The sequence below is a fragment of the Heterodontus francisci genome, chromosome 17, assembly GCF_036365525.1.
Source record: "Heterodontus francisci isolate sHetFra1 chromosome 17, sHetFra1.hap1, whole genome shotgun sequence".
Lineage (NCBI taxonomy): Eukaryota > Metazoa > Chordata > Chondrichthyes > Heterodontiformes > Heterodontidae > Heterodontus > Heterodontus francisci.
In genome coordinates this window covers 38450072-38463844 of record NC_090387.1, presented here as the reverse complement: position 1 = coordinate 38463844, position 13773 = coordinate 38450072, and the positions used below count along the sequence as shown (strand labels likewise).

The 13773-nt window shown below is 40.7% G+C and overlaps 1 protein-coding gene across 3 annotated transcripts in view; it reads right to left on the bottom strand.

The window, feature by feature from the left end:
• Positions 1-3525: 3525 nt before the first annotated feature.
• ca5a (carbonic anhydrase Va) overlaps positions 3526-13773 on the bottom strand; it is a 78915-nt gene continuing 68667 nt past the window's right edge. For all 3 annotated transcript variants that reach the window (XM_068049298.1, XM_068049299.1, XM_068049296.1), the window contains one exon: positions 3526-4552. In XM_068049298.1, coding sequence (XP_067905399.1) covers positions 4409-4552 — 144 coding nt within the window. In that variant the 3' untranslated portion in view covers positions 3526-4408. The remainder of the gene's footprint in view (positions 4553-13773) is intronic.

Below are 13773 nucleotides of genomic sequence, written 5' to 3'. Positions count from 1 at the left end.
TTCCAACCACCCTTTGGGTGAAAATATTTTTCCTCAATCCCCTCTAAAACTCCTGCCCCTTACCCTAAATCAATGCACCCTGGTTATTGACACCTCTAGTAAGGGAAAAAAGTTTCTTCCTATCTATGACCCTCATAATTTTGTATACCTCAATCAGGTCCCCTCTCAGCCTTCTCTGCTCTAAGGAAAACAACCCTAGCCTATCTAGTCTCTCTTCAAAGCTAAATGCTCCAGCTCAGGCAACGTCCTGGTGAATCTCCTCTGCACCCTCTCCAGTGCAATCACAATGTTCCTACAGTGTGGCGAACAGAACTGAACACAGTACTCCAGCGGTGGCCTAACTATGCTTTTCCAAGTGCAATGCTAAGACTTCTTTAATAATAGTCTCCAGCATCATCTCAACTACTGATGTTAGGCTAACTGGCCTGTAGTTCCGTTTTCTCTCTCCCTCCTCTCTTGAAAAGTGGAAAAAGCTTTCGTGAACAACAGAAGTACTGGAAAAATGCAGCAGGTTGATCAGCTCCTGAAGAGTAAACGTTTCAGATTCTGGTTTGGATTCACTGTTCCGATGAATGGGTTTAACCAGAACTGTGAATATACATGTTCTTACTGTTAATTTCCAGCATTTTCTGTTTTATTTCAAATTATGTTCCTCTGCCTACACCAATTCCATTAGGAGATCTATGAGAATTAGCTGGATGACTTGCCCTGTGCATTGGCGTAGTTGTAATCAAACATGTGGGAAAATCTATTATAATCTTCCTATTTCATGAAGCGGTGTATTGGATGTTCATTTTGTCATGGTCTAAGTGCATTTCATTGGTTGTCTTTAATTCTCTTCTTGAATTAACACAACAATGACTGCTCTGTGATGCAAGGCTAACCTATGCAACAGACTCCCTAGGGAGATGGTGGAAGCAGGAACTATTGATTCTTTCAAAAGCAAATTAGAAAAAAATTATTTGAGAAAATAACATTTGGGGATAACAATATACGAACAATTTTAAACCTGACATGCTTAGGTGGAAAATGGTGACTTTGGACCTGTGGTTCTGAAAGCTCTCAATCATTGGGGGTTTCCTTGGTATCATTCTGGGACTGTGTTACGACCAGGTGAGAAAGGTGTCTAGGGGTCCCTCTCAGCCTTCACCTGATCTTACTATAACAAGGTTTAGTTTTAAACACACTGTTTTTAGCTCCCCCTTGGTGAATCCTTGTTCACTGCTTTCCTATTATAAGGTAAAGAAACCAGCACAAACAGGCTTTCTTTTTTTTCATGTTTGTACTTGCTGCTGTTCAATCTTCAGTCTGTTAACACCCTATCTGTACTAATGCTTTGTCTTTCAACACACCATTAACATATTGTTTGCCTTTGCTCCAGGTCAGCTATGTGGCCTTGTCCAATCTGCACCTTCTCCTTTGTTATCTCTTGCCCCACCCCCGCCTCACTTGCTTATAACCTTTGACATTTCTAATATTTGTCAGTTCCGAAGAAGGGTCACTGACCCGAAACGTTAACTCTGCTTCTCTTTCCACATATGCTGCCAGACCTGCTGTGTATTTCCAGCATTTCTTGTTTTTATTTCAGGCTTCCTTAGGTTTAAAGAAGGAAAGTTGAAATTTATTAAACTTAAAGCTCTAATTCAGTTAACGCCTACGGATACATGATGTGCCCAAGCTGGCATGCATAACGATACACACATGCAAATAGAGACAGAAAAGAGCTGAAGAAAAATAAAGTGGAGAAGTTTGAGGCAATATCTGAAGAGTTTTTGTTACGGTTCTTCGAGCTCACTGTAGAGTCCTTGATTGTAGGTAGATCTTGCTTTTCGTTGGGGCCCAGTATTCTTCTTAAACCTTGTTCGCTGTGGGAGACCTTTCTCTCTTGGGGTTCATATGTCTTCAGAGGCTTGTGAGAAAGAGATGGGTGCAGACAGGAGAGATCTTCTCAGTCCAGGAGCAAACAGACAATTCAGAAAAACCCAGGTTGCAAAGCAGGATAGTCGTGTGACTAACTGATCTGACCATGTCTTGGATTGTATCACCTTAGCAGTCTCTGGAGTGCTCCTCTTACACACAATACCTGGTGATCAAGGTCCATTGTGGGTTGAATGTGTCAGGGAATGGTCATTTGTCCTTCCAATCACCATCTGTTAATATGCAAAGATATTTTCCAGCCACGGCTGATATGTTTAACAAGTCCTTTCTTTACTCCAGTAACAGTTTAATATCAATGTTCATGACAAAATTAATGTGCCTCATTCTTGGCAGGTGGGGGCCTGTTAACAAACTGTTATAGATTAATTGATAGAGATTGATTATGAGACTTAATCAACAACTCCAATATCATTGTATTATTTGTGTACCAGACTGGTAGATGGTGAGTTGGATAGACATTGTTTTTTTTTATTTGCCTAGCAATTCATATGTTGCTATGTAAAGTGTTCTGTCAGTGAGCAAAAGGCTGTATTTACTGTTGCATTACAAAGATTCTCCTGCATGACACCTGTCATGGACTTGTAATTATTTTTTCTCCTCAAATTAAAACAGTGTGTGCTTTTAAGACTCTTAAAAACAGTGCACCTTTAAGACAGGGAGAGAAGTTTTGGATTTCTGGGGACAGTGTGCCACAGCTGCACTTGTTACCCTAGGCAACATCAGAAGACAGCTGTCACATGGCATGTTTCCACTTAACTGTGTGTAAAATTGGCAAAAACTGGTCTGAACCAGTTTGTTTGTAGAGACTTTCCAGCAAAGTGTACGGAAAAGCCACTCCAGGCGCTGCTTCACAAACCACTGACCACCTCCAGGCGCGTATCCATTGTCTCTCGAGATAAGGAGGCCCAAAAGAAAGAAAGAAAATTGGCAAAAACTGGTCTGAACCAGTTTGTTTGTAGAGACTTTCCAGCAAAGTGTACGGAAAAGAGCTGTCCATCATCTCTCAGCAGAAATTCCACAAGGAGCTACAGGCCCAATTAATTGCTTCAAGAGGAAATATCCCTTTTAAGAGACCATTTGGTATTGCTGAAGGAACTGTTGATGGCTGCTGCAGCTGAAGATTTTGAATGTCTATCAAAATCAGTCTGCTTTATCAAATCCAAGTGAAGGCTTTGAGTAGCATTTGATTATTTCCACATTAGAATACCTCCTCCATCAGGAACGTAACCCACAAAGACTTACTTATTTATTCTTAAGAAACAGCTTTTTTAAAAAAATCACTACTTTTGAAACTGGTTAACGCCTGTTATTTTTGAGTATACATGTGTGAATGGGAGTTAGATTAAAATAAGAAGTTATAAGGTTTACCTTATAGTGCTTAAGATTTAGTTTTAATAAGTAGTTAATTTGTTGTTGCATAAAGATACCTGGTTTGGTCTGTTTTTTTCCGGAAGTTACTAGAGTGTTTAATTTGACTGTTAGGAGACTGAATTGACAGTGTGTTGCTCCCACCCCAGTTTTAACACCACATATAAAGACGTGAAATACCTTCAATAGCACACTTATGCTTCACTTCAAACTCGACCATTATTCTCCCTGTGAGAAAAACACCTCAGAACTTTATTAGGGATGCTGAAATTGTACATTTGTTGTTTTCTCCCCCATCTTTCAACTTTCCTAGTCCTGCAGAACGGTCAATATAACTTTTAAGCTGGTGACCAGAAGCTGCATAAGAGTGCCAAAGGCTGTATTGATCTGCAGTCATCCCTCTATAATTGCACTGCTGAGATCAGGCAATTACCCTGTGGATAAATGCAAACAAGATCAGGCAAGAACAATTCAGATAGGTTGTTACTATTCAGGCTGTTATCTTATTGTATAGTAGTTTGTAGCACCAACACTGTACAACCCCTCTGAAATAATTATTGTAACTAATTTGCTCCATTTCGCTCTTTTTACAATAATCAGTAATGTCCATAATAAAAGTTTACATATGACTACTGCCATCAAGTATCCTAGATTGAAAATCAGTAATCATTGTAATAAATCCTAAGTATTACAGAAAATAGATTGTTTCCTACCTTCCAATGAAAAGTAAGCAAACAGAGAGCAGTTCCATGTTCCTTACATAAACAGTTTGTTATGTTGAACGATAACATGTTGAATGATAAAAAGCACCTTGATAATTGTATAAATTTGAACTATACTGCATGATAAAGAATACCCCAATAATTGTATAAATTCTAACTATACTGAATGATAAAAAAGCACCCCATATATAAATATCTATTGAACCATCTCTGCTTTTTAAAAGACTATTAGAAGTTTCTGCATGAAAAAGTTAAAAAAAAATTAAGGAATTTCTTTTTCCAGTTCACCTGGACATAAAGTAATTTAGCACGCTTAAAATTTATCTAAGGCTTTTAGGTATGTTCCTTTGAACAGTTTTCCAGATTCAAGTGTATGCATTCTATTGGGAAACACCATTGTGGAGAGATGGGATCGTCGAATACACAGTCCGCTTCAATAAAGGCTGCAGTGGTCGATAATTGTCCACCATATGTTTTTGCTTTTCCCCAACGGATGTGAAAAACAAACTGCGAAACACAGCCAGCTGTAAAACAAAAAATTTAATTACAAAAAAGCACTGCAACCTCATCTCAAGAGGACAACATAAAGCAAGAGGTTTGTGGTGATCAGGAAAGAATGGACAGAATCACAAAATGCAATCCCTAGGACATCCATAAAAATAGCATGCAACAAAAATTAAATTTGATTTTTCAGTCACATGAATCAGTGTGCACATATGTAACAAAGTACAATGGTAACCATTTTATCAATTTGTGACAAATTATATTGCACTGATCTTGAATAAATACACAATCATGGAAGTGCTGAGAAAAAAATATAAAAGCCTTCTTTATTTAAATATTAATAAACTTTTATATGGAGGGTATTTCTGCAGAGATTGATAAATACCACATGCTCTTATGATCTGGTCAGATGCACTGCATTAGTGTGTGATTAATTTCCAGGTGACCTAAGAACTGTCACAACAATATGTTAGTTTGCAATCTGGTACAGCTGTACCTTTATAACATACATTTCCATAATTAAAATTTTTGCATCAAGTGTGGACTGCTTCTCCTCCATTGTCCAGATGGGTAGGACTGTCCTCAACTGGTTCCACTCTTATCTATCCAGTCATAGCAATATAATCTCCGAGAATGGCTTCTCTTCCCCAGTTCAGTACTGTTACCTCTAGAGTCCCCCTGGGATCTATCATTGGACTCCTCATATTTCTCACCTCAGCATCATCATCCAAAGATGTCAAGTTCTGCATATACGTTGACAACAGCCAGTTCTAATTCTATTTTTTTCTTGACATCTCCACTGCCTCTGCTTTATCAGATTGTTTGTCCGATATCCATTCTTGGATGAAATGCAATTTCCTCAAATTAAAATTGTGAAGATCAAACCTATTATCTGCAGCTCCCTCACCAGTAATTCCACCTGTTTTCTGGTCACTGTTTCAGGTTGAATGAACCAGGCTGATTGCAAACTCGGTGTCCTATTCAACCAGACTGATGAAACAATACCATATCTTCTCCCATCACAAAGATTTACCTTTGTACCATTGTCCATCTCCACCTGGCTGCTACTGAAAACCTCCCATGCTTTTGTTACCAGACTCACTTACTCCAACTATCTATTGGCTGGCGTTCCATCTTCCACCCTCCATAAAGTTTAGTTCATCCAAAACTCATTGTCCGTACCCTAACCCGCACAAAGTCTGTTTCACCACTGTGCTCACTGAGTTACATTGTTTCCTGGTCCACCACTGCCTCAATTCTCATCTTCGTTTTGAAATTCCTCCATGGCCTCGCCTGTCCCTATCTCTGTAACCTCCTCCAAGCACTTTGCATTCCTTCAGTTCTGGCCTCTTTTGTATTACCCCACCTGCTTCATCCCATCACAAATCTCTTTCTTTGGCTCAATATCAATTTTTGTCTGATTATACTCTTAAGCACCTTGAGATGTTTCACAATGTTAATAGCCCTATATAAATGGAAGTTATTGTCATATTTACTTCCTGTGCTATGATTTAATCACATTTGGAAATCATGCATGGGTATTACTTTTAACTGTCAGGATCATTCAAGTTTTAAAAAAAATAAATGTCTCCACAAATTCATTGATTATTTTGAGTTGCAAATTGGTAAGTACTCATTGCCACCAGAAATTTATAAAAAGTCAGATTTTTTTTCCCTCTCTAAGAATCAAGTTCAGAAATGCACAAACATTGCGGGCTGAATTTTACCGGCCCCCGACGTCGGGGATTGTGGTGGGGGCCCGGAAAATGCCTCCAGGAGAGGTCCTCCACGACCCCGGGGAGGCCCTGCCCCATATTACCGGCAGCAACAAGGCCTCGTGGCGGCCACTCCGCGACAGGAGCAGGATTTAAATATATTAATTAATTACCTACCTGCTCTCGTCGGCCGTCCCGTTGCTATATTCCAGCTGGTTGCCGGGACACCCGCGCCTGAGGATCTCCGACCGGAGATCCGATGCGGGACACTGGTGGGGAGGGGGGAGGAGGTACGTTTTCAAGCACTTTTTGGGGAGTGGGGTGAAACCTTTTTGATTGGTCTCGGGGGTGCTGGGAAGGGGTAAAGTTCAAAGTTTGTAAACTTTGGGGAGGGAAGGTCGGGACTGCAAGGTAGGTTTTTTTGGGGGGGAAGTGGGGAGGGCAAGTAATAATTTGTTTCATCATTGGGTGGGATGGGAGAGGGTATTAAAACTTTTATAAAGGTTTTCATTTTTAATTTGCACTTCCTATACCTTTAAAAATTTAAATGCATTGGAAGGGCTTGAAGCCCTTTAAAAATGGTGTTGGCGCCTGTGCAGTGTTGCCGGACACCGTTGCTAGGGATGGAGCGCCCACCTCCTCTCCGTCATCGGGTGAGGTGGGAGTGGGAGGGGGTCTGCCCCAGCCATGTAAATCAGCCGCCGCGCTAAATATCACGCGGCTCCATGGAGTATTCTCGCGTGTGTGCCCTGCCATTTTTGAAACTTGCCGCCGAAATTCAACCCTGCATTTATGCCATCATAAGTGATCCATACTCTGTGCCACACACACCAGTCAATCTTCATGCTGATGTCATAAATGCAAAATGCATACAACTCTGGGCTTGATTTGCTGTGGGAAAAAACAGGATTAGAATTTTAAATTTAAATTCAGTGATCTTGACCAGGACCTGCTAAACTTTAACTCATGGCCTAAGTTGTGCACCATCTGGTTTTATGGAGGGAGCTAAGAAGCATATTAGTCTGATTATTATGTGACATTCTCTGACTAGTAGAGCCAAAAGCAAAATCAGTGACAGAACATTAACCAGAGCACAAAGGAGGTTCTGAAGTCAGTAAAAAGCTAAGGCAGCCAAAAGTCTTGAGGGAGAGCATTGTTTCGAGTGTTTCCATTAATTTTGTTAAAATTTGAAAACTTATATTTTAAAACTGAAAAGGGATTCCATAGATGCTGCAACTTTGGTGTTTTTATTTAAAGCAAGGTTACTGGAAGGTTTGGACTGAGTTTGAACTGTAAACAGTTACTGGAAGGCACCTGTTTTCAAATAACCCAGGGGTTTTTTTTGACCTGTAGATTTTTACAAAAGAGTGACAAGCCAAGATTTACAGTGGTCAGGAGGCTTGGCTTCTGAAAAGTTTTAGTTTCAATTTGAACTGTTAAAAAGGACAGTTGGTGTTTCTGCCTGCAACAGAAGAAAAACAGATTATCTCTCTCTTGAAAAAAAACCCTGCATTTCAAGCATGCCACTTTCCTATTTCCTCCTGTATTTGAAGAAAGCCTGCACATTTAAAGAACTTGCATGTCAAATGTGTGGAACTGAAACCTTTGTTGCTGCATTCCTGCAGTAAGACTTATTTTTGGATCCTCTGTAGCTGCATCTCTCGGAAAGCCTACCCAAATTGATCTTCAACATCGCCTGAAAGCACTGGTCTAGGAAGATGCCAGTGACAGCCGTTGACACGCCTTTTGGACACCTAACCAAAACAAAGGACATTTTTCCATGCCTTCTTTTCAGCCTGAGTGTTTTTAAAAATTCCTTCTATTTCTTTGTAACAGCTGTAAACAAAAATCCTTTTTATTTTTTCCCAGTTAACGGGTGTGTATGTATGGGTGTATGAGGGCTAGGATAAATAAGGGGCTTTAATATTGCAATTTATGTGTATGTTTTACTTTATTATTGGTTAAGACTTAGTTTATAATAAATGGATAATTTTGTTGTTTACTAAAGAAACCTGGTTGGTGTGTTTATTCTGGGGAAAAATAGAGTACATGATTGACTGTATCGGTAAGTGGAAAAATTTAAAAATATGTTGTGTCCTGTGGAAAAGTGGGACTAGAATAAACAGTGCACTCCTCCTGCCTCAGTTGTAACAGTATCTATGCTTCAAGCTGTCTGCAGTTATGAACATACAAATTAAAATGAAGGGCAGTAAAAGACTATTGAGCCAGTCCAATACCATTATGGTGTAACTTCTGCTTGCAATGACCCTTGTACATCCCCAACCACCAGCCACCCAATATCTCGAACAGCCAAAAAAAACCAAAGCCATTTCGGAAAAAAACTCCAGGAAATTTTTCTCCAACCCTCAAAGACACACAGGATCCAGGAAACTGGGTTACTGGGAAATACGTCCCCCAATAGCCACCTACCTTTCTACTGTAGTTATGTCAGCCACACTGAAGAGCTTGTCCAGCTCTTTTTTGAATGTTTGCAGTGAATGTGCACTCACTGCATGTGCCAGAAACTTGTTCCAGAAGTTGATACCTTTCTGGGAAAAGTACCACCTCCTGACATCTAAATTAGTTCTATGCTTACGTAATGTACACTCACATTATCCCATTCTCCCTAATCTATCTAGCTTGAATAGTATATCAACACTAACTGAATCTAACCTTTTTGTTAATTTGAAGACTTCAATCAAGTTGCATCAAAGTCTCCACATTTTGCTTTTCTTGAATTAAAAGCTTCAGCTCTCCATAACCCATCATAGAAATTTAAAGCACGGAAGGAACTATTCGGCCCATCATGTCTATGCCAGCCAAAAAGGAGCTACCCAGCCTAATCCCACTTTCTAGCTCTTGGTCCTTAGGTTTGTAGGGCACTTCAAGTGCATATTCAAGTACTTTTTAAATATGATGAGGGTTTCTTCCTCTACTACCCTTTCAGGCAGTCATGGCAACCAACGGCCTTGGAATTAGGTAGCAATCAAGTTGTGTTCCTCTGAAATTTTCCAGGGACTGTTCCAAGAATTGCTACTCATTCATACAGACTACATAAAGGATCACCTGTGTAACAAAAATCACTTTAGGTTCTGAGATGAGCATGAAACTAGCAAGAAGAATGCTTTGCATGTAGCATTTACACATTTATCAGAGAGATCAGGATCAGCATGAGATCCTGAGTGAATTTGTTGATCCTGTGTTCTTTGGGTCAGCCAATAAACCTTGCTGATGGCCTAGTTGGTGATTTTGTAGCTATTTTGCCCAGCAGCAAAAATCGTGTTCAATGTTACTAACCGTACCAAAAAATAGTGAGATAACAAACATGGAGCTTCTGAATGACAGAATTTGGTCGAGTTGTAAGTTCTTTAATTTTTGATTAATCACCTGATGTTCTCAGGTGACCAGCAGTTTGTGTTTTATGATTTTGCAACAAAGAAGCCTGCATTTTGGTTGGCCGATCTATATTCCATCACTTCTGCAAATAATGATACACTTGCATTGTCTGCAATCATAACTTTGAAACAAACAGTACAATCTTAAATTGTAAAGTGTGAATCTAAATGACAATTCATAGTGCTTCGCCTTTCATGTCCAGCTCATCTCCTGCCTGTTGCTGTTTCTCATTCAACAGATATTATGGAAATGGCTATCATGAAGCAGTTCATTGTTCGCATTGATGCTACCTTCAAGTATGTGCACAGTGGGAAAAACATTTAATGGCCTGGATTTTGTGAGGCATCCTGAGGCGGGGGTGGGGGCACGGAGTATCGCGACGGGTGGTGGGACAGAGGGCTTGTCGCCCAGCAATCTGCCCAGAGGCAGGTTAGGCAGACGACAGCCTTCCTGCCTAGAGGACAATTGAGGCCCTTAAGTGGCCTATTAATCTTACCAGCAGGGGGAGGGCCTCTGCCACGCAGGCAGGACGCCTTGTAAAATGAGACGCCCTCTCTGTGGGTTTGGGGAGGGGGGGTCCCTCCCTCGTGGGCAATTTGGGAACAGATTTACCCCACATACCACCCCTCCCCCTGGATTGCACGACTACCCCCCACATCCCCCCTCACCGGGGCCTTCCAGATTGGCCCTGGCGATCGCGCCTCATCTGCCTCTGTTCCAAAGTTCCACCAATGGGCCTGTGTCCAGATCTCTGCAGTACCAGCAGTGGCCACCGCTTCCAGTGGCGCTGCCAATATTGCGAAGCAGCCAGCCTTCTGATTGGCTGGCAGCTCTTGGAGGCAGATTCAAAAAGACCAGAGGATCGCTCCAGGGTGGGGGTGGGAGCCATGTAAAGGCAGAGATGGGGTTCCCGCTGTCTTTTCGGCCCAGTGACAGGATCCCCGCCTCCAGCACAAAATCCAGTCCAATGTTTGGGAAGCGAGCAATGTGGAATGCAGGCTACTGACTGCAATGGTCCATGTGAGATGATTTCATTTGTATTAATTACAAAGTATTTACAGCTCAGAAACAGGGCATTCAGCCCCAACAGGTTCACTCCGGTTATGCTTCACAAGAGTTTCCTCCCACCCCTCTTCATCAAACCTCATCAACATGTCCTTTTATTCCTTTCTGCCTCATATGGTTATCTAACTTCTCATTGAATGCATCAATGCTATTTGCCTCAAATATGCCATATGGTAGTGAGTTCCACATTCTAACCACTCTCTGGGGAAAGAAGTTTCTCCTGACTTTCCTACCAGATTTATTCATGACTATCTTATACTTATGGCTCCTAGTTCTAATCTCACCCGCAGGTGGAAATATCTTCTCGATGTCTATCCTATCAAACCTATATATAATCAGTTCATAATTTTGAAGACTTGTATCAGGTCACCCCTCAGTCTTCTCTTTTCTAGAGAAAAAAAGACCCAGCCTGTTCAGTCTTTCTTGATAGTTCGGTATCATTCTAGTAAATCTTTTTTGCACCTTTTCCAGTGCCTCTATATCCTTTTTATAATATGGAGATCAAAACTGTTCACAGTACTCCAAGTATAGTCTAACCAAAGTTCTTTACAAGTTTAAGAATTTTTTCAGGAAAAAAAAGACACTGGGGTGACAGTATTAAAAAAAGAATCCTATCCCAGCAGTAGAATGCAAGGATATTCTTGGGGTTATATTCGGACAGAATCCATGTAAATAGAGTTAAGGAAGATGAAGGGAAATTATAGAATTCTCAATATGCATTATAGGCCATCAAACGGTCAAAATTAGACAGTGGGATATTTGTGGACTGGTCAGAAGATAATGCAAGAACAGGATAGTAATATCGGGTAAAATGCATTGAGATAAAAAAAATGTGTGTGGTCAAACTGGGAAAGTTAAAGAAAATCCAAAATTGCTTCAGAGATCAATACATTTCTAGACCAACAAGAAAGAAGCTTTATTATTTCTTCAGAATGTAATGGGACAAATTACTGATGTGTGAATTGGAGAACAACTACTGTAGCATCTTTAGGCTGAATGTGAAAATGGAAAAGAATAATGATCAAGAGTGAAAGATAAGCATGCAGGATGGAAAATAAGAAAAGTTCAATGATATAAGAAAGGACATGACCCAAATTATGCATATGCCGATGAACGGCCTAACATAGGAACACAGCAGCAGGAGTAGGCCATTTAGCTCATCGAGCCTGCCCCACCATTTAATATGATCATGGTTGATCTTCCACTTCAATACCTTTTTTCCCCAAATGATCCTCATATCCCCTTATGTCATTTGTATTTAGAAATCTGTCAATCTCTGCTTTAAACATTAAAATAAAAGCAAAATACTGCGGATGCTGGAAATCTGAAATAAAAACAAGAAATGCTGGAACCACTCAGCAGGTCTGGCAGCATCTGTGAAAAGAGAAGCAGAGTTAACGTTTCGGGTCTACCGATTAGGCACACTACAGCCTGCCGGACTGAACATTGAGTTCAATAATTTCAGAGCATGACAGCCCCCCATTTTACTTTCATATTTAGTTATTTTTTCTTTTTTTCATTTTTTACAATCTTTTTTTTGCATTTATTTCACTTCATCTTAGTTTGTTCAGTTTGCTTACCCACTGTTTTTTTTCAGGTTTGCAATTGCTGCTGTTCAATATTCAGTCCGTTAACACCTAATCTGTACTAATGCTTTGTCTTTCAACACACCATTAACATATTGTTTGCCTTTGCTCCATGACCTTTTGGTCAGTTATGTGGCCTTGTCCAATCTACACCTTCTCCTTTGTCTCTTGCCCCACCCCCACCTCACTTGCTTATAACCTGTGACTTTTCTAACATTTGTCAGTTCCGAAGAAGGGCCACTGACCCGAAACATTAACTCTGCTTCTCTTTTCACAGATGCTGCCAGACCTGCTGAGAGGTTCCAGCATTTCTTGTTTTTATTTCTGCTTTAAACATACTTAGTGACTGAGCTTCCACAGCCCTCTGGGGTAGAGAATTCCAAAGATTCACAACAGTCTGAGTAAAGAAACTTCTCCTCATCTCTGTCCTAAGTGGCTTCCCCCTTATTTAGAAATTGTGTCCCCTGGTTCTAGTCTCCCCAACCAGGGGAAACATCTTACCTGCATCTACCCTGTCTATCCCTTTAAGTATTTTGTAGGTTTCAATGAGATCACCCCTCCTTCTTCGAAACTCTAGAGAATACAGGCCCAGTTTCCCCAATCTCTCTTCATAGGACAGTCCCACCATCCTGGGAACAAGTCTGGTGAACCTTCATTGCACTCCCTCAATGGCAATAATATCCTTCCGAAGGTAAGGGGACCAAAACTGCACACAGTACTCCAGATGCGGTCTAACCAAGGTTCTATACAATTGACGCAAGACTTCACTACTCTTGTACTCAAATCCTCTTGCAATAAAGGCTAACATACCATTAGCCTTCCTAATTGCTTGCTGCACCTGCATGTTAGTTTTCAGTGACTTATTGACAAGGACACCCAGGTCCCTTTGTACATTTACACTTTCTAATCTCTTACCAAAGAAATACCCTGCACATCTAATCCTCCTACCAAAGTGGATAACCTCACATTTTTCCACATTATATTCCATCTGCCACGTTCTTGCCCACTCACTAAGTCTGTCCAAACCCCCTTAAAGCAGCTTTGCATCTTTCTCACAACACACATTCCCACCTTGTTTTGTGTCATCCGCAAACTTGGAAATATTACATTTGGTCCCCACATCCAAATCATTGAAATATATTGTGAACAACTGGGGACCAAGCACTGATCCCTGCAGTACCCCACTCGTCACAGCTTGCCAACGTGAGAATGACCCGTTTATTTCTACTCTCTGCTTTCTGCCTGTTAACCAATCCTTAATCTATGCCAGGATATTACCTCCTATCCCATGTGCTTTAATTTTGCTAACCAACCTTCTGTGGGGGACTTAATCAAAAGCCTGAAAATCCAAGTAGACCACGTCCACTGACTCCCCTTTATCAATTCTGTTACAAACGTCCTCAAAAAACTCCAACAGGTTTGTCAAACATGATTTCCCATTCATAAATCCATGTTGACTATGCTCAATGAAATCATTAT